At 43.6% G+C, this 26,925-nt stretch overlaps 2 protein-coding genes across 2 annotated transcripts in view; both read left to right on the top strand.

Moving 5' to 3' along the window:
• Window positions 1–6,394: 6,394 nt before the first annotated feature.
• Window positions 6,395–20,381, top strand: DENR (density regulated re-initiation and release factor). The gene is made up of 8 exons (XM_012447175.2): window positions 6,395–6,491; window positions 7,228–7,342; window positions 11,389–11,408; window positions 12,048–12,132; window positions 14,136–14,219; window positions 16,337–16,453; window positions 18,243–18,382; window positions 18,495–20,381. Exons 2-8 carry the CDS (start codon window positions 7,237–7,239, stop codon window positions 18,537–18,539), a joined length of 597 nt encoding a protein of 198 aa, XP_012302598.1. The 5' UTR covers window positions 6,395–6,491; window positions 7,228–7,236; the 3' UTR covers window positions 18,540–20,381.
• Window positions 20,382–24,344: 3,963 nt separating this feature from the next.
• Window positions 24,345–26,925, top strand: part of CCDC62 (coiled-coil domain containing 62) — a 60,635-nt gene continuing 58,054 nt past the window's right edge. The window contains exon 1 of the mRNA XM_064379494.1: window positions 24,345–24,380. Within this exon, the coding sequence (XP_064235564.1) occupies window positions 24,345–24,380 (36 nt within the window). The remainder of the gene's footprint in view (window positions 24,381–26,925) is intronic.

Raw genomic sequence — 26,925 nt, 5'->3', positions numbered from 1 at the left:
GAAATGCATTCTGTGGTATAATAGAAAACGTTGCTGCACTGGTTTAAATAGATAGGGGAGCACTTGTCTTTCACAATAGGAACCTCCAAACAGAGAAAGTCAAGAGCTGATATGATGACTCAATGATGCTATCAGAAACCCAGGCTGTTTATATGTATATGTATCCAGTCCATAGTTCTTGGCATGCAGATCTTCATTCTCAGGGGTGTGTCTCATGGTTGCAAGATGACTGCGGTACTGTTAGCCTTATTTTCGTGGTCCATTTAGAAAGAAGGGAGAAAACGAAGGGTTTTTTTTTTTTTTTAATGTGCCAACTTGACTTTTTATTTGGGAATTTTTTTTTTTTTAAGATGGGTTTTCACCATGATGGCCAGGCTGGTCTTGAACTCCTGGCCTCAGGTGATCCACCCACCTTGGCCTCCCAAAATGCTAGGATTACAGGCATGAGCCACCGCGCCCGGCCGGGAAGTTTTGTTTTGTTTTTTTGAGATAGGTTCTCATGCTGTTGTCCAGGCTACAGTGCAGTGGCAAGATCACAACTCACTGCGTCCTCAACCTCCCAGACTCAAGAAAGCCTCCCACCTTAGGCCTCCTGAGTAGCTGGGGCTATAGGCGTGTGCCACCACACTTGGCTAATTTTTGTATTTTTTGTAAAGATGGGTTTTCACAATGTTGAGTAGGCTGGTCTAGAACTCCTGGGCTCAAGCGATACGCCTGCCTCAACCTCCCAAAGTGCTGGGATTACAAGCATAAACCACTGCACCTGGCCTGTGAAGTGTTGTGATAAAAATAAATAAAGTGTCAAATATTTTATTTCACTCATTAATTAGTAAGAGAATCAGTAAGCTGTTAAAACCAGTTCAAAAAACTTTAAAAAGTCTATACATGGGCTGAACATGGTAGCCCACGCCTGTAATCCCATTGGGAGGCTGAGGTGGGTGGATCACCTGAGGTCAGGAGTTCAAGACCAGTCTGGCCAACATGGTGATATCTCATCTCTACTAAATATACAAAAAATTAGCTGGGTGTGGTGGTGGGCACCTGTAATCTCAGCTATTCAGGAGGCTGAGGCAGGAGAACTGCTTGAACCTGGGAGGCAGAGGTTGCAGTGAGCTGAGATCGCACCATTGCACTCCAGCCTGGGCAACAAGAGTGAAACTCTGTCTCAAAAAAAAAAAAAGAAGAAGAAGAAGGCTGGGCCTGGTGGCTCACGCCTGTAATCCCAGCACTTTGGGAGGCAGAAGCTGGAGGATCACCTGAGGTTGGGAGTTCAAGACCAGCCTGACCAACATGGAGAAACCCCGTCTCTACTAAAAATACAAAATTAGCCAGGTCTGGTGGCACATGCCTGTAATCCCAGCTACTTGGGAGGCTGGGGCAGGAGAATTGCTTGAACCCAGGAGGCGGAGGTTGCAGTTGGCCAAGATTGCACCATTGCACTCCAGCCTGGGCAACAAGAGGAAAACTCTGTCTCAAAAAAAAAATGTCTGTACACATAGAGAATCATATTGATATACATGCATACATAAGCAATCAGGAATGTGGCGATGAATTTCCAAATAGCTGGGAAACTAGTCAATATCAACAGAGAGTTAATTGCAGCTCCTCTAGATGCAATCATTTGCATTTCTACGGACAAGAACTATTTGCATTACTATCAGTTTTCTACAACTTTTAAAATTGTACAATAGGGCCAGGTGTGGTTGCTCTCACCTATAATCACAACATTTTGGGAGGCGAGGTGGGCAGATCACCTGAGTCAGGAGTTTGATACTAGTCTGGCCAACAGAATAAAACTCCATCTCTACTAACTAAAAATACAAAAATTAGCCAGGTGTGGTGGTGCATGACTGTAATCCCAGCTACTCAGTAGGCTGAGGCAGAAGAATTGCTTGAACCCAAGAGGTGGAGGTTGCAGTGAACCGAGATGGTGCCACTGCACTCCAGCCTGGGCAACAGAGCAAGACTCCGTCTCAGAAAAAAAAATTTGTAAAATAGCTAAAAGACAGTGAAAGATGGAGATGGCACTAAGGGATATGCTAGAAGGACAGCCAGTACCCTTTTTTGCCCATTTCAAAATCTTTCGCAGTGCTTCCTGATGAAAGAGATGCCCTTCTCAGGAACTTCTACCTACGGCTCCTTGACAAGACTGTGCCCTTTTGTTGCAAGGGAAGCTGGGAAATTGAACATCTTCAGCTGGATACACTGTGTCAAGTAAAATGGAATTCTGTTAGTAAGAAAATTGGCCTCACCTACACATCCACTTGATGCGTTAAGGGTGCTAGATTATTTAATAATTTTTAGCATATGTGATTATGAGTCTTCCTGTAGTGCGCATCTGTTGTTTTTGATATCTTAGCATCACTCTCTTTTCTGGTAATAGTATCTCAATTTTCTTCTGGCACACATCCTCTTACCAGTCTCCAAACTCAGGTCCAAGGACGGACACTTGACTCAGGGCTTGATTAGTCAGGATGGTTAATTTAGGAATGGATATAACTCGAGCCAGGCTAATCAGATTCAACTTGGATTTTCATTGCACCAAAACTGTAACTTACACTAGAAAATAATAATACGTCTGAAAGATATTTAATCAATCCACTTGGTGCACAAGTGGATCCCTGTATCTTTTGCAATAATTCCACTGCCTCTCCCAAGAGTCTGTGACCACTGGGATGTTTCTTTTTTTCATACATCATTCCTCCTTTTAGTACCTGAGAGCTGAAAGACTGTGGAGTGTGATAGGAAATGCAAATCTGGGTTTAAATGCCACTTGTGTCAGGTAGAGTCCACCCAGAAAACAGAACCCCATCCCAGTATGTAGAACAAAGAATTTAAGGCAGGGAATTGGTTACACAAGAATGGAACTGTTGAAAAGCTAAACAGGTGGTGAGACAATGCAGAGATTAGCAACAGCAGGAAGCCATCACCACCCCTAGGCTAGAGACTAGATCCCGGGCATGTGCTATGTTTTAGGAGTCCAGGGACTGTGATCCTCTAACAATTCAAAGGGAGACCCAGTTACTGCCAGAAATGCCGCTCGAGGGGTGAGGAGGGGTGGATGGCAAGGAGGCCAACTGCCATGGCTGCCTCCCATTGGCTGATCATAGCTAGAAGCTAGGAACAAGGAAGTTTGAAGCAGCAGTCTACAGAGGTCAGCAACCTGTCCATACAAAGTAGGACAGGAAAACCTTGAAGAGTGAAACTGAAGACATTGATCTATTACGCAGGACTGGTCACCCGTCCATATTTCATCACATCCAAGATGCCACTGTTAGTTAGATGCACCATAATTTGTGCATTAAGAAAGAGAATTGCTGCCAACTAGAAGAGGACACCATGCTAAGATTCCATCCATTGCAATGCAACAACAAACAGATATTGATGGCTGGGCACGGTGGCTCACGCCTGTAATCCCAGCACTTTGGGAGACCCAGGCAGGTGGATCACCTGAGGTCAGGAGTTTGAGACCAGCCTGACCAACATGGAGAAACCCAGTCTCTACTAAAAATTCAAAATTAGCCAGGTGTGGTGGTGCATGCCTTTAATCCCAGCTACTCAGGAGGCTGAGGCAGGAGAATCACTTGAACCCTGGAGGTGGAGTTTGGGGTGAGCCGAAAGTGTGCCATTGTACTCCATCCTTGGCGACAAGAGCGAAACTCCATCTCAATTAAAAAAAAAAAAGAGAGAGAGAGATGTTGAAATGTGAAAAATATGCACCTTAAGGTCAATAAAACTATTTGCTGTGTGATCTTAAGCACATGTGAACCTAATTCATGTCCCGCTTTGAGCCTTGATTTCAACATCTGGAAATTAGGGACAGTTATGCCTACTTGACAGGGTTTTTATTTTGTTTTTGTTTCTTTCTGAGACAAAGTCTTATTCTGTTGTCCAGGCTGGAGTGCAGTGGCACCATCATAGCTCATTGTAGCCTTGACCTCCTGGGCTCAAGTGATCCTCCCACCTCAGCCTCCTGAGTAGCTGGGTCCACAGGTGTGCACCATCACACTCTGGTATTTTTCTTTCTTCCCTTTGTTTTCTTTCTGTCTTTCTTTTCCCTCCATCCCTCCCTTCCTTCCTTTTCTGTTTTTGTAGAGTTAGGTTCTCTCTATGTTGCCCAGGCTGGTCTCAGACTTCTGGACTGAAACAATCCCATCTTGCCTCCCAAAGTGCTGAGAATACAGACATGAGCCGCGGCACCTGGCCCTTCACAGGGGTTTTGTAAGGATTAAGTCAGCTAATATGTCTAAGACTGTTAACCTTAGTGAGAATAGAAACTTTCTCTCTTTGGTTCACTGTAGTATTCCTGGTGCCTAGCACAGTGCCTGGTACACAATAGGAACCTAAGAAAATTCTGGGAGATGAATTCAGCTGGACTCTTTCCCCCCAAATGAGCATAGTTTCTGGCATATAGTGGGGAGTGGGTGTCAATACATGCAAGCTACTATTGTTATAATCAAACATTCTTTGGTGGAGACAAGATCTTTTCTTCTTTCACGAGTGTAGTGTTGACTCTCCTGCGAGGGCGGATTTCCTCTTTTATTTAAGAAAGATGTCAGGAGGAGGCGACATTCGTGAATCTCTGGTGGAAAAGATTGTACCACATGGTTTAGTGCACACACAGAGAAGTTGTAAACAGAAAATGAAAGTGGTAGCAGTAACAGTGGTGAATGAAGTTGGCAGGGAAGGAGGGAAATAAATAAAATGGATGTGAGTGAAGAATTAAGCAAAATAGAAAAGAACAATTATTTGCCATCTATAGAGCATTTTTTGGGTCATCATTCCCCTAACCCTCACATCCCTGCAAGTGTTGTAGTGTTATTCTCGTTTCACAAGTGGGACTCAGGCTGCATATAAAGAGATTTTCTCAAGATTAAACAAGACACACGGTATGTGGTTAAGTCTACCAGGCTTCAGTCTCCTGAGAAAGCCTGAGAGGGGCTCCAATTTAGAACACATATAAGGACAGGTAAACACGGAAGGTGGTAACAATTATCGTTAGGGGGTGAGACTATGGGCAATTAAAAATACATAGACAGGCCGGGCGCGGTGGCTCACGCCTGTAATCCCAGCACTTTGGGAGTCCGAGGCGGGTGGATCACGAGGTCAAGAGATCGAGACCATCCTGGTCAACATGGTGAAACCCTGTCTCTACTAAAAATACAAAAAATTAGCTGGGCACGGTGGTGCGTGCCTGTAATCCCAGCTACTCAGGAGGCTGAGGCAGGAGAATTGCCTGAACCCAGGAGGCGGAGGTTGCGGTGAGCCGAGATCGCGCCATTGCACTCCAGCCTGGGTAACAAGAGCGAAACTCCGTCTCAAAAAAAAAAAAAAAAAAAAATACATAGACAGCATTCAGTTTATCTTTTCAAGAGCTTCCCTGGGCAGGGCACGCCTGTAATCCCAGCACTTTGTGAGGTCAAGGCGAGAGGAGCACTTGAGTCCAGGAGTTCAAGACCAGCTTGGGCAGCATAGGGAGACCTCCTCCATCTCTACAAAAAATTTAAAAATTAGCTGGGTGTGGTAGCGCGCGCCTGTGGTCCCAAATACTTGGGAGGTCGAGGCTGCAGTAAGCCGTGATTGTGTAACTGCACTCCATCCGGCCTGAGTGACAGACTGAGACCCTGTCAAAAAAGAAAGAAGAAAGATAGAAAGGAAAGAGGAAAGGAAAAGGGAAAGGAAAAGGAAAAAGGAAAGGAAAAGGAAAAGCAAAATGGAAAGGAGAGTGAGTTTCTCCGTCAGGCGTGGTGGCTCGTGCCTGTAATCCCAGCACTTTGGGAGGCCAAGGCGGGCGGCTCACCTGAGGTCGGGAGCTCGAGACCAGCCTGACCAACATGGAGAAACTCCGTCTCTACTAAAAATGCACAATTAGCCAGGCATGGTGGCACATGTTTGTAATCTCAGCTAGTCGGGAGGCTGAGGCAGGAGAATCGCTTGAACCCAGGAGGCTGAGGTTGCGGTGAGCCGAGATCGTGCCATTGCACTCCAGCCTGGGCAACAAGAGCGAAACTCCGCCTGAAAAAAAAAAAAAAAAGCAACCAAACGCTCTGGCTGCAATCTCACCGCAGAGGAGTGACTTATGTAGTAGCTGGAGGTTAGTCAGGACTCCAGGATGCACTGCAGACACCTGGGCGATGATCCTTGGGCTCATTAATAGGGAGTCATTTCTGACTCAGGTGCACTCTCTTGCGTTTTGAAGTCGCTTTCCCCTCCGCGGTCCCATCTCGAGGTTTCATCCTCTCCAACAGGTGAGGAGCACCGCCTGCCGGCGGCCCGCCTCTCAGCCGCTTGGCCACGCCCCGTCTTCCGGCTTCTCGCGACATCAGCCTAGCGGCGGCCGGAATCTCGCGATAAAGGCTCATTGTCTCGCGGGAGCACGGCTGGCGGACAGGCTCTCGGGCGGCCCTGGGTAGGGGAGGCGACTTGCATGTGTCGCTTCAGCTGGCGATAGCGGCGGGAGCGGAGCCGGCGGGGCCTGTGCGACCGCCTGGGTAACGACCCCAAGTGCTTCTCCAGCTCCTGAGAAGCTCGTAGAGAGTATGGGGGAAGCTGAGATGCTGCCTGGCGGAAGGGGGCCGGGCCGGGCGTCTCCACACCTCCGCCCACAGGGGCCCCTTCTGGCGTTCCCCGGGTCGCCTCTTCGCCTCAGACCTGGTCGCTCTTGTCCCCTCAGTGCTCTTACATTCTGTCCCCGTTTCTCTCCTCATCCTCCTTAGGGTCTGTCAACCCGCCCCCCCCATGCCCTTTTCTGACTCCCCAGACCCCTCCCGTGGCGTTTAGCTGCCCCCACACCCTACACTCCAGGCTCCTCCGGTGACCCAAACCTGGTTCCTAGGCGCTTCCAACCTCTCCATTCGGCACCTTTGTAACCTTCTCTCTTACTGCAGTTTCCATCCCTCCCAGATCACCCTCAGACCTTTTTGCTCCGTGTCTGCCGAGGGTAGCCACCCCTTCTTTCCTTCCCCATTGCTTCCTCTTTTTCACTAGTGAGCCCCTCTGCCCCGTCCTTCATGGTCCATTTGCTGCTTGCTTCCCTGTAGACCCGTGGACCGAGGAGATGTGCCTGGGATTGCTCATATTTTATGAATTGAATGCAGCTTGTACCCCCAACTCAGCAACAGAATTGAAACAGCTTTGGGGTGGGGGGGATTTCTATTGAGAGGAATACTGCTCCTCTGGGGTCTTGATTCCAAAATAGTGAACGTGTGTTGTTTTCCTTGCTTACAGATTTGTGAAATGGCTGCTGACATTTCTGAATCCAGTGGGGCTGATTGCAAAGGAGACCCAAGGAACAGTGCCAAGTTAGATGCCGATTACCCACTTCGAGTCCTTTATTGTGGAGGCAAGTGTTGGTAGCCACAGAATGACTTACTCACTATATTTTTATGCATCATGATACTAGTTTGACATTTGGTCTTATTAAGCTTTTTTCTCCATCTGTCTGTTTCATTTGGTGAATTTGTACTGGGGGAGAGGAGTCCTGGGGAGGAGGAGGCGTGAATTAACAGTTTCCCAACCTGAGTGATTTGCGTCTGGCTACTCTGTTTGAAGACGCTTATAGTCCATTTGGAATGGAGATGTGTAGCTAGGTTAGTTCAAAGGTCCTGAAGGTGCGTGCTAGTCTGGCTACCGAAGGAGGGCTTCTTGGCAGATCCTGAGTTAAGGATGGCAAGGACTGGATGAGAAAGTGGGGAAGGGCGTCCCAGACAAAGTGAATGACTATGTAAGAAAAAGCTCGATGGTTGTCTGTGGAAAAGCTAGTGGCTTTGAGTTTGGTGTACGGTATAGAGAGGGTGCCAGTTAAGGAGTGGGAGAAGGTGAGGTTGGAGTGTTGGGTGGTGGGACAGTCAGGAAAGTCTTCTTGGTTTGAATCAGGATTTATGTATTAGGTTTAATCAAGATCTTTTTCACTTTGTGTGTTTTTCTTCATTTTCAATATAGAAAAATTTGTGAATTGTAAATGCTGTATTTATTTGCATCTTGGAAAATTTCAGAAAAATTTGAAGATACAGGACAGTAAAAGGGCACAAGTAAATATTTTTTCAGTAAATATTTCTCAGAACTTACTGTGTGCCTAGTGATGTTTTAGATGCTGAGGCCTGAATAGTGAATAAGTTGGAAAGATCCTTGTTCATGTGGACCTTACGTTCTGTGACTGGAGTAGAGACCTCGTCTGACATTTAAGTACCATGGAAAGAGAAATAGTGTCATTGAGTTCAAAAATTATAACAACTCATTATGTATTGAGTATCTTTGATAGTGAAATTAGCTTAGCACACAGTACCTCAGCAAGAGAGTAGGCAGTGGAACTTTTTGTAGGGCTCATTGAGTTTTGTTATGATATTGGTCTTACTTGATTATATTCTTTGTCTTCGGAGTTACAGAACAGGGCTTTCATTCTGACTCCAGCACTTACCAGGTATGTGACCCTGGGTGGGTTACTTGATTTCTCTATTCAAGTAACTTTCCCAGGGTCCTTTTCTAAGGTCTGTAAAATGAAGGTAATGATTATATCTTAAGTCAGATGAGTTGTATAAAGCTCCTGGTACAGCAACTAATGTGAGAATTTAGTTCATGAAATGCTATTATTATTATTAGAAAAATATACTACTTTGGTTTCTTCATCTTTGTATGGCAGATGCGGTAGAGAGCTATTGTACCCTATTTCATCAAATTTAAGAGTTCATGTTTTATAAGGTGCACTATTATTTTAGTTTCCACTAAGAAAAAATGATACCACTTAAATAGACATGATATAATTATAAGATGTATCGTTGTAAATTAGCCAGGTGTAGTGGCAAGTGCCTGTAGTTCTAGCTACTTGGAGGCTGTAGTGGGAGGATCACTTAAGCCCAGGAGTTCGAGGCTGCGTGAGTTATGATCACATCACTGCATTACAGCCTGGGTGACAAAGTGAGACTGTCTGTTTAACAAAAAAAAGAAAAGAAAAAGTTGAAGTTTAGAGGCTTAACTTTTATTTTATTTTATGTTTTTGAGACGGAGTCTCACTCTGTCACCCAGGATGAAGTGCAGTGGCATGCTCTCGGCTCACTGCAACCTCTGCCTCCTGAGTTCAAGGGATTCTCCTGCCTCAGCCTCCCAAGTAGCTGGGACTATAGGTATGCACCACCACGCTCAACTAATTTTTGTATTTTTAGTAGAGACAGGGTTTCACCATGTTGGCCAGGATGGTCTCGATCTCTTGACATAGTGATCCACCTGCCTCGGCCTCCCAAAGTGCTGGAATTACAGACATGAGCCACCGTGAGGCCAATTTTTTTTTTTTTTTTTGGACAGTGTTTCACTCTTGTTGCCCAGGCTAGAGTGCAATGGTGTGATATTGGCTCACTGCAGCCTCTGCCTCCCAGGTTCAAATGATTCTCCTCTTGCCTTAGCCTTCTGAATAGCTGGGATTACAGGCATGTACCATCAGTCACGCCTGGCTAATTTTATATTTTTAGTAGAAATGGGGTTTCTCCATGTTGGTCAGGCTGGCCTCGAACTCCTGACCTTGGGTGATCCGCCTGCTTCAGCCTCCCAAAGTGCTGGGAATACAGGCATGAGCCACCATGCCCAGCCTTAACCTATAATTATATAGTTATATCCTGAAAGTATGGCTAAACAGCTGTGCCTAGTATTTGAACTTGAACAGTGAGGAATATAGGGCTCTAGCTAACCAGGGAGATCTTTGGTGGAAAGAACCCTGAACTATAATAGACTAGACTGGATAGAACCACCAGATTCCAGTTTTCTTCTGCCACATACCACCTTCTTCACTGGATGAACTATTTAACTTTTTTAGTACCCAATCTATAAAATAGTGATTGTGTGGTAGCATGGTAGAACGTTAGTAGGATAAGGTGAAGGTAGATCATTTTCAGCTGTCTGGTGACACTAAGTTGCTTGTTTACTTTGTGTAATCTCAGTTAGTGGTTAACAGCGTGAGCATCAGAAACAGGCAGGTTAAAATTCTGTTATCCAGATGTAAGTGGTTACATACCTAAGCCTCATTTTCAGCATCTGAAAATAGATACGGTACTTCTTATCTTACAGGGTTGTGACAGTTAAACATAGTAATGGATAGAAGGCATAGCAAAGCATTTGGCATATACTAGGTGCCCAGTGTGTGGTAACTGCTGTGATTACATGGTATACCACCTTCCTCTCCCTCAGAAATCTCGGGATATTGGACACGTTGAACTACTCCATTCTAAACCTTAAAAATAAAAACAAAATAAGCAGTTGACCCAGTATTGGAATTATAGTTAAAATTTGGAAGCCGTTTCAATTCTTCTAGTTCATTATAGCCCGTACAGGCTCTGACACCAAATGACAAGATTGAACCAAGGTTCCTTTTAGCTTTACACTTTCATGATCTTAAGTAGTATGACATGAAAAAGCCTTGGCAACATAGTGAGATTCTGTCTCTACAAAAATAAAAAAAACTTAGCTGGGTATAGTGGCTCACGCTTGTAGTCCTAGCTACTTGGGAGGCTGAAGCAGGAGGATTACTTGAGCTGAGGAGTTCGAGGCTGCAGTGAGTCATGGACACACTCCAGCCTGGGTGATAGAGTAAGACCCTGACTCTTAAAAAACAACAACAACAAAAACGAAAAATATGTTGTAAAAAGATAGTAGTAAAAGTGCTACTGAAGTTTATAAATGTGTCCGTATGAATAAAAAGTGGTGGCTGTTTTGATAAAACTGTCAAAAGAAATAACCAGGCCAGGCACAGAGGCTCACGCCTGTGATCCCAGCACTCTGGGAAGCTAAGGTAGCTGGATCGCTTAAGCCCAGGAGTTTGAGACCAGCCTGGGCAGCATGGTGAAACCTTGTCTATACAAAAAATACAAAAATTAGCTGGGCATGGTGGTGTGCACCTATAGTCCTGTTTTTTTGGATGGCTGAGGTGGGAGGATTACTTGAGCCCCAGGGGGTGGAGGCTGCAGTGAGCCAAGATTTCACCACTGCACTCCAGCCTGGGCAACAGAGCAAGACTATATCTCAGAGAAAAGGAAAGAAAGAACCAGTTTTCTTCAAACTCTGTTGTATGGGAAATTGTTCCTGTCTTAGCTTAATTGTTTGACCCACTGAAATGGTTATGGTAAGACCTCATTATATACAAAATAGCATAATTTGATGTTCCATCAACTGATGAAGACACTCTTTACATGAAAAAAATCAAGATGATAATATCTCAAATAACCATGTGCCTCTTACCTCAAAAACACTGAAGAGTAGCATTTGAAAAGTGGTACAGAAAACTTACAGGAAAAATGTAAAAATGAAGCATTTTCTCAAATATAAAAGTAACGATAAGCCTTGTGTGTGTGTGTGTGTGTGTACATATAGGTTTAACATTTCAAATCTCTTTTCTTATTTCCTCAGTCTGTTCATTACCAACAGAGGTAAGTCCTTTAACTTTTTTTCACCTTACGTATTTGAAGTTATTCTTGATTTTAAAGCTACATTGAGAACTTCATTTTTTTATTTTTCATTTTTGGTCATTTGATAGTAAAGCTTTAACCTTTTATAGAGAACTTTGGTTTAGGATAATTTTATGGTCTTGTAAACTCTTTCCTAAATTTAGACCTTGAATCATACATGTGCATCTTTTGTACATGGCTGTGCAGTTTGGATTTTTGCATGGAACTTATGAGTAGTCAGCTAATAAAATAAGAGTAACCTTAATGCCAAAATCTACTCGAATGAACAGAGGAAAGAAAGAGCAATAAGAATTATATGTAAGACTTTCTAAGTCAGGCTCCATGAGCAAGTCATGAAAATGAGACACTTATGTGCTCAAAGCAAGAAATGAAGGAAGAAGAAATAAATTGCTACTGTGAAGAGGTACTAATCCTTTTTAATTTTTAATTTCTTATGGGACATATCCTGGTTGAATACATATTTCCTATGGATAAGAAGTCAGGTGGGAGTAGTTTGTTTTATCCTTCTTTGTATTAACAAGTATAGGGAGTGATTTTTAATTACAGCGTATTGGTTGACTGAAAATGTTTGTTGTGACTCAGTTCTTTTTTTTCTCCTAGTACTGTGAATATATGCCTGATGTTGCTAAATGTAGACAATGGTTAGAGAAGAATTTTCCAAATGAATTTGCAAAACTTACTGTAGGTATGAACATTTTTTTCTTGCGTTAAACTTCTGTACCTGAGACAAATGCATGTATGGCATTATTCTGAAGATAAAAAAGTCCCCCTTTAGTAGGATATTACAGAATTAACATTTATTTCTGTTAGCTGTTTAAGTTCTCTCTGGGATAGGATAAGTCTGAATATCAACTTTCTTAGGTAAAAAAGAAAATGATTTAGGGGCAAATATATATTGACTTTTATTGTAAGCATACTATATGCTACACACAGTTTCAGGTTCTGAGGATAAGCCAGTAAATAAAAGATTTCCTACCCTTGTGGCAATTACATTCTAGAAAGGGAGACAAATGCAGTAAGTAAAACATATAGTATGGAGACAGTAATAAGCAGGAAAGGGGGAGATAAGAATTGGTGGGAAGGAATTTGAAATTTTAGGTAGGACCCAGAGACTTTGCTGAAAAGGTGGCAGTTGATTAAAGACCTTTGGAACTGAAGGAATGAGTCATTTGGGTATCTGGCAGAAGAACATTTCTAGGCAGCAGAGACAGCCTGAGGAGAGGCCCTGAGCAGAAGCTCTCCTAGTATATTCAGGAAACCACAAGGAAGCCTTTGTATCTGGAGCTAATTGAAGGACTGGAGAAGAGTTTAATATGAAGTCAGAGTGGACCACATCGGGCAGGGCATTGTGAACCAAGTCTTGGCTTTTGCTCTTAGATGAGGAGCTCGTGGAGGAGTTTAAGCAGAAGAGTGATAAGGTCTGACTTGTTTCAGCAGCATTACTTAGGCTGCTCTGGTAGGAACAGACCAAAGAGGCCGGGAGTGGTGGCTCACACCTGTAATCCCAGCACTTTTGGAGGCCAATGCAGGTGAATTGCCAGAATCCAGGAGTTTGAGACCAGTCTGGGCAACATGGTAAAACCCTGTCTCTACAAAAAAATGCAAAAATTATCTGGGCATGGTGGCACATGCCTGTAGCCTAAGCTACTTGGGAGGCTGAGGCAGGAGGATTGCTTGATCCTGGCAGATTGAGGCACTGCAGCCTGTGCAACAGAGCAAGACCCTGTCTTTAAAAAAAAAAAAAAAAAAAAAAAGTCAAAAGAGGGCACAGGCAGAAAAGCAACGGGAGACCAGATAGGAGACTCTTGTGATGACTTAGATCAGAATGGTAGTGGGGAGGTGGTGAAAAGTGGTCAGATAGGAGTGTATTTTGAAGGCAGAGCTGACAGAATTTTTTTATTTTTGAGTGTGGGGTGTGAATAAAAGGGGCATCTGGGTTTTGGTTTAAGCAACTAGAAGAATGGAGTTGCCATTGCCAGAAATGGGAAGACTGTGGAGGAACAAGATTCCTCAATTTGCTCATATTGATGGCTTCTCTTGCAAGATTGGTAAAAATGAAGGCAGTAGCCAGAAGAAGAGAAAGCCTGGTCTGGGAACAAGCCTGCTCAGAGACACCTAGTGCTACCCCCACTCATTGCTCCTTGACTTTCAGGTGATTTCTATGACACACAGAACCCTAACTTGATAAGTCCCTTTTGGCTGGTAGCTACTCCGTCACTGTCAGTGGTTGGATAAGAACCCTCAAGTCTGTTGTTATATTCAGTCTACATGGTTGGCCCTGAACGGGACCTTCCTGGGATAGCATCTGACTGAGGGGGTGGAGAGCTCTTCTCATCCAGATGTTAACAAAATTAGTGTGTTTAGGTGCCAGAACACTCCTGCAGAGCCTAAGTGTTTTATGTTCCTTTCCTCTGGCTCAAAATCTCAGCCCTCACATATCAAAGACTGTTTTCTCTTCTGTTACTGTACACTTACCATAATGACTTTAAAACTAGACTTGAATAGGAATCCAGCAGTTTAATCAGTTGCTTTACAAATGTCATGCTCAGCTGTTGGTAAGATGCCTTATTTGTATATGAGGTTGCTCAAAGGTTATTCCTTTTTTTTTCTTTAAACAACATGAAATAATGTTCATGCTTTTGTATTTCAAATAATGTTCATGCTTTTGTATTTCATTTTTATATCTAGAAAATTCCCCCAAACAAGAAACTGGAATTAGTGAGGGTCAAGGAACAGCAGGGGAAGAAGAAGAGAAGAAAAAACAGAAGAGAGGTAAGCCCTAAATTCATATCTTGAATTGTACAATCATACCTTCCCTGTGATAGAAGATGTAAGTAATTAAAAGGGTTCCCAAAGCCAGGCACAATGGCGGGTGCCTGTAGTCCCAGCTTCTTGGGGGGCTGAGGCAGGAGGATCGCTTAAGCCCAGGAGTTCAAGGCTGTAGTGTGCAACGATTGTTCTTGCAAATAGCCACTGCACTCTATTCTGGGCAACATAGTAAGACTTCATCTCTTACAAAAAGGGGAAGTTTCCCAAAGTGAATACCATGTACCTGTTACTGTAATTCCCCATGTATATCATACAGAGGGGCACATACTCATAGTCTCAGGATCATGGTTGGATGTGGTATGATTTGGGCTTTGTTAGTAAATTGGACCTAGGGAAACATGCTTATTTGCCCTGTTTGTATATAAGAAACAGCCAGCCAGTTAAAATTCCTGTGTATTCTATTTAAGTAGAGTGAGGCCATTTATATAAAAGATTTTATGTTCTGATAGCTCAGTTGAAAACTTTGTTTTACAATTGTTGCATACACTTAACTCACTCCTTCTTCTCAAACCAACTCCTGGTGCTGTGGATCCTGTACCCACCTGTTTCTTCATTTATTATTCTCCCCTGTGACTAAAATTCACTTAAAAATATTTTCAGGACTTTGCATCTTAAAAAAAAAAAAAAAAACCTCTCTCCAAAGCTCATGTCTTTCTTTACCTTATCCCTCTCCTTCCCTTAGCCAGATTTCTTTACTAAGGCCAGACTCACTATCCTCCCTTCTGTTCTGTGGCTCACTGTTCACTCCTCCTCAGTCCATCTTAACCTGACTTCCTGGCTACTGCAGTTCTGATAAGGGTCAGCAGTGGCTTGGTTATTGCTAAATAATAAATGCATATGCACTCCCTCTTTCCTGAAACATTGTCCCTCCTTGATTTCTGTTCCTTCCTAGCTCTCCTATCACTCCTCCTTAGTCTTCTGTGCAGATTTTTATTCCTCTGTCCTTTAAAAGTTAGTTAGGTGTTTTTCAGGATTCTGTCCTAGGCCCTCTTACCTTCTCATTCTGCATGTTCTTGTTGGATGATTCTATCACATCCTTAACTTCTGCTGCCCACTATACACTTAAAGTTCCCAAATATGTACCTCTGGATTTGGTCTGTGTCTCTAGCCTAGAAGTGTGCTTGGTCCCAGAGGCACCTCAAACACTGTACTTTGGAAATTAAGCTTACTGAGTCTCAAGTCCCAAGTTGACTTCTTTTCTTTTTCTCCATTTTGGTTAGTGACAACACAATTTATTCAGTCATCTAAGCTAGAACCCTGAGAACTATCTTACATTCTCTGTTTCCCTTTAGTTAGTTCTAGATTCTGTTCTTTCTCCTCTCTCCTCTCCTGCCTGTGCCTAGTGGCCATTACTGTTGGTACTGCTTTGGTTTAGGTTTTAATTTCTGCCTCTGTAGAGCTCATGCAGGGCCTCTGTACTGGCCTTTCTATCAGTCTTACTCTTCACAGATATCCAGTGACTGCTATATAATGTTTTGGCTTCATCTGCTACATATTCATAAGCATCCTTCAATCCAGACAAGTGAAGTTCCCAAATATAACGCCTTTTCTTATCTCTGGACTTGTTTCCTTTCCCTGGAATGTTCTTTCTTATGCCTCTCCAGCTTCTTTCCCTTTACCTGGACCTTTCCTTATTCTTCAAAACTCCACCTAGATGTTACTTCCTCTAGGAAACTTTCTATGTCCTATGGAAGCAAAGTAAGTTGTTCCTCTACAAAGCTGTCATAAAGCCTTATTCTTGGATTCTATTACTGTATATATCAGTATATCAGGTTTCTGTAATTTTTTTTTTTTTTAACTCCCTTCACTAGACTGTGAGTCTCTGGAGGGCAGGGGCTCTGTTTTGTTCATCTTTGTGTCCTCAGCCCTTAGCCCGGTACTGGGCACATAGTAGGTACTTAATAAATGTTTATTGAATGAATACCTGCATGTATTTATTAATTTTGTATTAGAGAAAAAGAAACTTAAACCTTTTGAAAATTAATAAATTTAAAGACAGTATGCTGTTATTATGTAAAAAACAAAACAACTAATGCTAAGCTCTTTCCTAATAAATAAAGGTGGAAGGGGTCAAATAAAACAAAAAAAGAAGACTGTACCACAAAAGGTTACTATAGCCAAAATTCCCAGAGCAAAAAAGAAATATGTGACAAGAGTGTGTGGCCTTGCAACTTTTGGTGAGTTCAGGCTTAAAAGTATGTTTAAAATGTGTGAACTATTTCTCTCTCTCTCTCTTTCTCTTTCTCTCTCTCTCTCTCTCCCCCTCCCCCCCCCACCCATATGAAAACTTCACAGGTCTGTTTTTTGCTAGGAAGATAAATTGTGCATTTCTAACTAACTATAGCTTCAAAATCAATTTTGGAGAAATGTCAAAATCTTTTGTAGAGGGGACTTTTTACTTTCTGGAATTCCTGCTTGGGCATATTTGATGTAGGATGAGGAGGGCTGGGTAGGATTCCCTTTGAAGCCAGGCAGTGCTGCTCCTCTGTCGTCTGCAGGTGTGGTGGCAGAAGGTTGCAAAATGGCTCATCCCCTCTGGGAATGACAGCAGAAGGTGAGGAAGGTGGCTGAGTGTACCTGCTTTAGAGCCCCTCAGTTCCTGGAAGCCTTGAATGAGTAGTGAAACTGGGTGGAAATCTAAACCATGATCCCTTTGTAAGACAACACAGATTGAAAAACAATCAATAGGCTGGTCCAAGTACAGTGGTGTTTACAACTAATTGATCACAACCAGTTACAGATTTCTTTGTTCTTTCTCCACTCCTACTGCTTCACTTGACTAGCCTTAAAAAAAAAAAAAAAAGAAAAGAAAAAGAAAGGTCTGGTGTGGTGGTTCACACCTGTAAACCCAGCACTTTGGGAGGCCGAGGTGGCTGGATCACGAGGTCAGGAGATCAAGACCATCCTGGCTAACATGCTGAAACCCCTTTGCTACTAAAAATAGAAAAAATTAACTGGGTGTGGTGCCATGTGCCTGAAGTCCCAGCTACTCAGGAGGCTGAGGTAGAAGAATCACTTGAATCTTGGAGGTAGAGGTGCAGTGAGCCAAGATTGCACCACTGCACTCTAGCCTGGCAACAGAGCAAGACTCCATCTCAAAAAAAAAAAAAAGCCGGGCATGGTGGTGGGCATCTATAATCCCAGATACTCAGGAGGCTGGGGCAGGAGAATTGCTTGAACCCAAGAGGCGGAGACTGCAGTGAACCAAGATTGTGCCACTGTACTACTCCAGCCTGGGTGACAGAGTGGGACTCTGTCTCTCAAAAAAAAAAAAAAAGAGAAAAACATTCAGTGGACCTCTTTATAAATATTAAGGTTGTTTCTCTTCTGTAAATTTTTCTTTTTTAAAAGGAGTTTAGAAGAACTTGATTCCTACTTGGAAATACATATGTAATGTTTGCAATTAATGTGTCCCTGTGCTGGGCACGGTGGCTCACACCTTTAATCCCAACACTTGAGGAGGCTCAGGTGGACCCATCACCTGAGGAAAGGAGTTTGAGACCAGCCTGGCCAACATGGTGACACTCCGTCTCTACTAAAAATACAAAAATTAGCCAGGCGTGGTGGTGCATGCCTATAATTCCAGCTGCTCGGGAGGCTTAGTCAGGAGAATTGCTTGAATTTGGGAGATGAAAGTTGCAGTGAGCCAATATCGAGCCACTGCACTCCAGTCTGGGCGACAAAGTGAGACTCTATCTAAAAAAAAAAGTGTCCCTGGATTTATTTTGGTCTTACATGAGTTAGGGATAGTACAGATGATTCTGTTTTTATGTATTGAACCTTTGCTTGACCTTGAAAGTGTAAATTCCATTGTTAAGATCTCTGCCTATGGTAGTTTGTATTGTTCTGAAAGGAATATAAAACCCATTAACAATCTGTTTTATGAATTTAAAATGCAGATTAAATCTTAAAATGGAAAAACAGTTTCAATTACAGTTCTTGCTCTTTCTTTTTTTAAAAAAATAGAAATTGATCTTAAAGAAGCACAAAGATTTTTTGCTCAGAAATTCTCCTGTGGTGCCTCAGTAACAGGGGAGGATGAAATTATCATTCAGGGAGACTTTACAGATGACATAATTGATGTCATTCAGGAAAAATGGCCAGAGGTGAGTACATGGAATACATACATCTCTAGAAATAAGTTTTTATAGCAGATTGCTTCCATTTTTTCTTATTTGCAGCCACAACTCATGAGATACAATTATTTGTGTTTTATAGGTAGATGATGACAGCATCGAAGATCTTGGAGAAGTGAAGAAGTGAATTTGAAAATTTGTATTTAATGGCCTGAACTGAGAGTTGATATGGCCAAAGGGAGAGAGGCCTTTTAAAAAATATATATATATATATATTTATTCTACAGTGAAACTGTAGACTGCCCTCGTCCTTGGCATTTTCACTGTTCTGTACAAGGCTGCTTGTTTTTTTATTGCCAAAGTCAAATAAACAGGGGAGACTGTCATTGCTCATACATGAATAGAATTTAGTCAAATAAAAAATTCTGGTCATTTGGTACTGACTTTCTCTTTCTTTCTGTTTTTTTTTTTTTTTGAGATGGAGTCTTGTACTGTCGCCCAGCTGGAGTGCAGTGGTGCAATCTCGGTTCACTGCAACCTCCGCCTCCCGGGTTCGAGCGATCCTCCTGCCTCCGCCTCCCAAGTAGCTGGGATTATAGGCACCCACCACCACGCCTGGCTAATTTTTTGTATTTTTAGTAGAGACGGGGTTTCACCGTGTTGGCCAGGCTGATCTCAAACTCCTGACCTTGTGATTTGCCTGCCTTGGCCTCCCAAAGTGCTGGGTGTGAGCCACGGTGCCCAGCCTGACTTTCTCTTTATCTCTTTTTAACTTTATTTTTTGAAAAACCCAGTAGACTTTTTGTGGGGAGAATTTTTGTTGATTATTTTACTGATCTAAAGCTGAGTGATTTTTTTAAAAGAGTTTGAATTTGGCTTCCTCACCAGTAATGTTTCCTTACTTCTTTGATGTGATAGTTTTGAGATGTGTGAGAATCTAATAGATTTGTGGTTGAATTTACTTTGTTGTTACGAAGTCCACCCTATGGGCACAATAACATACTGTTGGTAGGAATTGTTTGTGCTATTCTGCAGATTATTTGGTAAAGTATACTAAAAGCCTTAAAACCATGTATGTGCACTGTTTGAACCAGTAAACTACTTCTTTGATATTAGAAGACATGAGAAGAAATAATCAGCCTTGCATAAAACTTAAGGATGAAAGTATTCATCACAATATTATTTATAATAAAAAATCGCAAATGTTATAAATGAACAATTGGAAAATGGTTAAAGAAATGATGGTGCATTATGTGGTAGGATATTATGCATATGTTTAAAGAATCATATTTTCTAAGATTACTTGGAAACATGTTTGGTAATGTCAAGTGGGGGCATCCCAGACATTTATTTTAGAAATTTATCATCATAATTTTAGACTTTTATCATCATCATTGTTGTGAGTGGAAGGCCGTTCAGAGAGGCTAGAGGTTCTTATTCTGGCTATAAATTATGTGAGTAAAATTCTGCTAACCAATTAAAAATGTGCGCCCATGTTCAATATATCATCCTGGAAATAGCAGTTGAAACATGTCTTCTCACAAGAGAAAAATGACGGTTTTAATGATGCATTAGATGAATTTAAACTTTAAGTCAGGTGCTGCAAATTGGAAAGAAGACTTGTGGTGTTTTAAATTTCTGTGGACACTTTTAAGAAACTTAGAACCCATGAAACCATTGTTTATTGCCATGCAAATTACAATCTTGAATGAGTGTTTTTTTTTTAAAATAAAGTATTAGAAAACATGTAATAAAGATGTAAAATTGAAAAATGAAATTCTGCATTAACTGTGAATTTTACTAAACAGAACTACTGGTGAAGCAAATTTATCCATTGAGACTATCTGGTATGTGTTACGTATGTATTCTGTTGGTGCTGGAAGATGTCTGTGTGCCTGTATCAACATGTGACTTCATGTAAAGTTTCTTCATGTTCACAGTTCTTAGCAAATGCAGTTTCAATCTGTAGATGGCCAGCAGTGGATGTTACTGCAGGAAAATGCAGGATTAAAATTGTCCTTATGTATAATGTGTCTGAATCATTTTTTTAAAGCTGAATTTAAAATGCAACATGGTCTAATCACTGATTAAAATGTACTAATTAATTAGGGCCAAGCTGCTTTGACACACCCCTGTAATCCCAGCATCTTAAGAGACTGCGGTGGGAGGATAACTTGAACTCACAGACCAGTCTAGGCAACCTGCCCAGACTGCCAAGACCCTGTCCTTACAAAAAATACAAAAATTAGCCAGGCATGCTGGCATGTGCCTGAATTCTCAGCTTCTTGGGAGGCTGAGGTGGGAGGATCATTTGAGCCTGGAAAGTTGAGGCTGCAGTGAACCGAGATCACATCACTGCAGTCCAGCCTGGGCAACAGAGTGAAACCTGGTCTCCCAAAAAAAAAAGTATTAATAGTTTAAAAATTGACTTTACACATTCTTATAATCTAATTTTAGTAAAAAAGTGAACCTTTAAGCAGCCTTAGATTTTCCATGATTAAGCTGGCAACTTTTAATGCAAATACTTTTTGCATGTAGTTTTGATAAGTATTTCATTCATTTTTAGAAATAGATGCTGACAAGTGATACTTGTTTTTATTATTACATAAAAGCCAGCCTGGTAGCTTTCTCTTAGTTTAAAAGTTGATAAATTACTTTTTTTCTCTTTTTTTAAGACAGAGTCTCACTCTGTCACCCAGGCTTGAGTGCCTTGGGGTGAACTCGACACTACAACCTCTGCCTCCCAGGTTCAAGCGATTCTCCTGTTTCAGCCTCCTGAATAGCTGGGATTACAGGTGCATGCCACCACGACTGGCTACTTTTTGTATTTTTTAGTAGAGATGGGGTTTCACCATGTTGGTCAAGCTGGTCTCCAACTCCTGACCTTGTGATCTGCTCGCCTCGCCCTCCCAAAGTACTGGAATTACAGGTGTGAAATAAATTGCTATTTTAAAGATGAACTTTACCTTTTAGTTCCTGTCATTTTTTACTAAATTCCTTAAATCAAATAGGGAGATTGGGAAGAGTTCATTCAGAACTTCAGTTTGGCTTAGACTGTGAGTATAAAATCAGATACAGTGTAATTATTGTAGCTTTCACTTCTGTCATTTTTTTTTTTTTTTTTTTTTTTTTTTGAGACAGTTTCGTTCTTGTTGCTGCCCACACAAGTGCAATGGTGCGATCGATCTTGGCTCACCGGAACCTCCACCTACGGGTTCAAGTGATTCTCCCGCCTCAGCCTCCCCAGTAGCTGGGATTACAGGCTTGTGCCACCACGGCCAGCTAGTTTTACATTTTTAGTAGAGGGGGTTTCTCCATGTTGAGCAGGCTGGTCTCAAACTCCCGACCTCAGGTGATCTGTCCGCCCGCCTTGGCCTCCCAAAGTGCTAGGATTACAGGCGTGAGCCACCAGCCCACTTCTGTCATTTTTTTAAAGTTATATATTCTCTTTAAATTGTTTGTTTTAAAGAAAACCTGTGGAGAGCGAAGGTAAAATTACTGAGATTTTTAATTTGCACCTAGTCATCATAATGTTCGTACCATATTCAGTTATTTATGAACCATAATCAAGATAAGCCTAATTTCTTACTAGCCTCGATACACACAATTTTATTTATTTTTGAGACAGGGTCTCGCTCTGTTGCCCAGGTTGGAGTGGAGTGGCATGATCACAGCTCACTGCATCCTTAACCTCCAGGCTCAAGTGATCTTCCCACTTCAGCTTCCAGAATAGCTGAGACCACAGGCACATGCTCCCATACCCGGCTAATTTTTACATTTTTTATAGAGATGGGGGTCTCCCTATGTTGTCCAGGCTGGTCTCAAACTCCTGAGCTCAAGCTATTCTCCCACCTCGGCCTCCCAAAGTGCTGGGATTACAGGCGTGAGCCACTGCACTCAGCCTGTACATGTATTTTTACCTGAGTGTTGCACATGATTGCCTGGTGAACAGTGGCACTTGAGGACTTCCTAGAAAAATGCTAAGTCCTACAATGGTGAAACCTAAGAAGCATGTGAATTAAAACGATCCTCACTTCAAAAATTGACCTTCAACCCACATTCCTTTACATCTTATCACCACCAAGACTAACTGCACAGTCATCTACTGCTAGACTGTTTTGAGCAACTATTCAGAATTTGCTTTTTTTTTTGCACTTCTCTGATGATCAGGGAAGTAGGCCACCTTTTTGTGTTTATTGGCTATTTGGTTTTTGTTTTTGTTTTTTGGTCAGAGTCTCTTGGTCAGGCTGGAATGCAGTGGCATGATCACAGCTCATTGCATTCTACATCTCTCAGCTCAAGTGATCCTCCTATCTCAGCCTCCTGAGTAGCTGAGACCACATGAGTGCACCACAACACCCAGTTAACTTAAAAAAAATTTTTTTTGGCCAGGTGGAGTGGCTCACGCCTGTAATCCCAGCAGTTTGGGAGGCCAAGATGGGCCGATCATCTGAGGTCAGGAGTTTGAGAGCAGCCTGGCCAATATGGTGTAACCCATCTCTACTAAAAATGCAAAAAGGTAGCCCGGCATGGTGGCGGGCACTTGTAATCCCAGCTACTCAGGAGGCTGAGGCAGGAGAATCGCTTGAGCTCCCCAGGAATCAGAGGTTGCAGTGAGCTGAGATCGTGCTATTGCACTCCAGCCTGCGCAACAAGAGCGAGACTCGGTCCCAAAAAAAAGAAACCAAAAAAACAGCTTTTTAAAAAAATTTTTTTTTTTTTTTTTGCTAGGGCCGCCCCAGGCCGCGGGCTGGGCCTGGGAGGCCAAACCCCAAAAAAACAGCGTTTTTTAGAGACGGGGTTTCACCATGTTGCCCAGGCTAGTCTCAAACTCCTGAGCTCAAGAGATCCTCTCACATTGGCCTCCCAAAGTGCTGGGATTACAGGCCACCATGCCCGGCCTTCTTGATTTTAAATTCTAAGACATTGCCTTTGTCTCCCAAACATGAACCTATCAGTAAAGCTTCAAAGTAAGAAACCTTAATTTTGTTTTTCCATTTTCAGATTGTCTTTTTTGAACACAAGGGCATGTTTTGCTATTTCATATTCAACCAAAAAGTAAAGTTGAAACCCTGTAAGACCGTATTTAGTAACTCATCTTGCTATGTAATGGGTTAAGCAGTCAGGAATGGGCAGCCAGGGCTGAAGTGTGATAAGCCTTATTTTTTCCTAGTCCAGTTCCCACATCTTAGGAAGAGTGAAAGGTGGTTGAAGAGGTGACTATGGAAGGAGAGTTGAAAAAGCTTAGATTCAACCCAGAATATGGTAGATTTTGTCATGACAAAGTACCATGGTTCTTCTCATTGCTTTTCAGGAGCCCCCCAAAATAAATTTCTCCCTCTTTATCTGCGATTCTTGGTTTAAAGTATCAAAGGTGCTAGGGTGGCTCGGAACTGTTATCTCCGAAGGCTGCGCTCTGCCTCCGCGCATGCGAGTGTCAGGTCCTGTTCTTAGAGTCAGGTACAGAGGAGCGAGCACCACTGAGCTCACGGTTATTAGGGGGAAGATGTTAGATACGGAAGTGAGCAACTCAAATGTCATAAACCAGGATGCTGGGGGCGGCGCAACAGCCTTTATTCGCTTCTTCACTCCCTCGGTAATGGTTAGGAGCCGGTTCTTCCAGATCTTCCAGCGCCGGAGCCTCGGGCGTGGGCAAAAAGCGTCCGTACTCAGCCTGGGCCAGTTGGGAGCCCCCAGTCTCCAAGATGGAAGAACAGTGCCCACCAGCGTGGTGGGGCTGCGGCCCGGAAACCCTGGGTGGAGCCCTGAGCCCCGGCGGGCGCACGCCGCGTGGGCCCCGGGCAGACGGTTGGGATGCGGGGCGGGGGCCGGCCGAGGGCGCGGGGCTCCAGGCCGAGGGCGCGGGGCTCCAGGCCTCCGGGCTCGCTCCAGGCCTCCGGGCTCGCCCCAGCCGCTTGGGGCCGGCGCACCGATGGCGTTTCTAAGGTGACGCCGTCCACACCGGCCTTCTCCGCGGGCGGAGGAAACCCCTATGAACCCTTCGGCCGCCTTCCTCGTCCGGCGCCAGGTGAGCGGCGGTTCCTCCCGGGCGCGGCAGGGCGCCGCGGGAACGGTGCACATTGGCTGAAATGTAGGTTGCTTCTCAAGAACAACGTCTGCTTAAAATGTGAAACAATACACTGTACATAGAGGAAAACGGCGTGACCGTTTCCTTAACCCAGTAACACCTTGTTATTTAGTACAGGCCAAAGAGTAGCGCGTACCCGGTGCTTACTGTTTAAGGAGGACGATTGGCGTCTGGGGAGCTGCTTTCCCATACACCTCGCCGGGTGTCCTTAATTTACACACCCTGGCGAGTGGAGGAAGAAGCTCTCTCACAACTCCGCTGTACAGAAAAGTCTGGAAGTGGGCTTGCCCCAGGTTCGCGTCCGTCAGTGTAAGATGACCTGCCTTTGTATACTCGGCTTACTGCCTGCTTTCCTGGAGTGGAATATGTGCTCCTTGCCTGGCGTGTGTCGGGTCTCCATGTGCAAGCCTGGATGGAGCCTGAAAGTCTGAAGTCCTGCTTGCCTCGGCTGAAGTCTCCCACCTGCTGCCTGCGTTCGCCATTGTCCCTGATCGCCCAGCGAAGCTTCCCACAAGCCCCTCACCCAACCCTGCCATCTTAACTGTTCTTATGATAATGTAAATACCTCTCACCCAACTCTGCCATTGTAACTTGTATACTCCTTGCCGCTACCCCCACCACTGTAACTGAACTTACTCTGCAACACCCCCGCCCCCCAAAAAACCACCCAAACCTATAAAACCAACTCCTATCCCACTGCCCTTTGCTAATGCCCTTTTCCGCCTTAGCCCACTTGCGCCCAGGTGAATAAACAGCCATGTTGCTCACACAAAGCCTGTTTGGAAGATCTCTTCATTCAAACCCAACACTGGAATTCAAGCTTTGAGACTTGAAATCCCTTGACTCCAAATTCCATTTTCCGTGTTAAGACTAGTACTAGGTCGGGCATGATGGCTCATGCCTGTAATCCCAGCACTTTGGGAGGCTGAGGCGGGCAGATCACGAGGTCAGGAATTCAAGACCAGCCTGGCCAAGATGGCAAAACCCTGTCTCTACTAAAAATACAACAATTAGTCAGGCGCAGTAGCAGGCGCCTGTAATCCCGTCTACTCTGGAGGCTGGGGCAGGAGAATCACTTGAACCTGGGGGGCTGAGGTTGCAGTGAGCAGAGATCGCACCACTGTACTCCAGCCTGGGCAACAGAGTGAGACTCCGTCTCAAAAAAATCAAAAACCAGTAACTGTAATTTATCATCATTTTTGTTTCTTTATGTATTTTTGAGACAGGCTTTGGCTCTGTCCCCAGGGCTGGAGTGCAGTAGCGCAATGTCGGCTCACTGCAGCCTCCACCTCCCAGGTTCAAGTGATCCTCCCACCTCAGCCCTCCTAATAGCTGGGACTACAGGCGCCCACCACCATGCTGAGCTGATTTTTGTATTTTTAGTAGAGATGGGGTTTCACCATGTTAGCCAGACTGGTGTCAAACTCCCAACCTCAAGTGATCTGCCCACCACGGCCTCTCAGAGCGCTGGGATTACAGGCATGAGCCACTGTGCCCAACCTCATTATTCTTGTTTATTTACAAATCTTAGTTTTCAAAAAGCAGTAAGGAGGTACAAAGGGCCTCTGGTGAACCTTTAATTACTGTCTTTAAGGTGGAACCCTATTAAAGTACCACCTTTATTTCATGGGCAGGGACAGCACCATGATTTGAAATGTGGTTTACTGTGTTAATGAGAGTTGATGTTTGTTGAGCGATTACTACGGGCCAGGCTTTGTGCTCAGTACTTTACAGATTTTGTCTTGTTTAATCTTCTCCACTCCAAGATGTTAAAAAGCTGTTATAGGCCAGGGCGCGGTGGCTCATGCCTGTAATCCCAGCACTTTGGGAGGCAGAGGTGGGTGAATCACAAGATCAGGAGTTCGAGACCAGCCTGGCCAACATGGGGAAACCCTGTCTCTACTAAAAATACAAAAAATTAGCCAGGCATGGTGGCAGGTGCCTGTAATCCCAGCTACTCAGAAGGCTGAGGCAGGAGAATCGCTTGAACTTGGGAGACAGAGGTTGCAGTGAGCCGAGATCATGCCACTGCACTCCAGCCTGGGTGACAGAGCGAGACTCCATCTTAAAAAAAAAAAAATCGCTGTTGCTATCATTTTACAGGTGAGGAAACTAATGCTTAGAGAAGTTAAGTAACTTGCCCAAGGTTATGTAGCCACTAAGTGGCTAATTCTGGGATCACAATTTGGTCAGACCAGCTTTAGTGCACTAGACTTTAAAATGCTGTATACTTAAAAGGAAATATTGTTTTAATAGATAATAGTGTTAGGTATAAAAATGGCATCATGGTTATATAAGAAACACTCATTTTTAGAGATCATACTGAAGTATGTAAGGGTGAAATGGTACTTTTTCATCAATAATGAAAAGGACTTCCGGGCGCGGTGGCTCACGCCTGTAATCCCAGCACTTTGGGAGGCCGAGGCGGGTGGATTACGAGGTCACGAGAACGAGACCATCCTGGCCAACATGGTGAAACCCCGTC

Source organism: Aotus nancymaae, unplaced genomic scaffold (assembly GCF_030222135.1).
Source record: "Aotus nancymaae isolate 86718 unplaced genomic scaffold, 86718_ANA_hifiasm-v0.15.2.pri h1tg000021l, whole genome shotgun sequence".
Taxonomy (NCBI): domain Eukaryota; kingdom Metazoa; phylum Chordata; class Mammalia; order Primates; family Aotidae; genus Aotus; species Aotus nancymaae.
The sequence above is the reverse complement of the archived record's forward strand: the minus strand, read 5'-3'. Positions and strand labels throughout refer to the sequence as shown.

Bases quoted from the DNA above. Each gene is read 5' to 3' on its own strand.
- DENR (XM_012447175.2), top strand. From the start codon at position 7,237: ATGGCTGCTGACATTTCTGAATCCAGTGGGGCTGATTGCAAAGGAGAC. The intron at 7,343-11,388 runs GCAAGTGTTGGT...TTATTTCCTCAG, and splicing joins TCGAGTCCTTTATTGTGGAG to TCTGTTCATTACCAACAGAG. The intron at 14,220-16,336 runs GTAAGCCCTAAA...TAATAAATAAAG, and splicing joins GAAGAAAAAACAGAAGAGAG to GTGGAAGGGGTCAAATAAAA.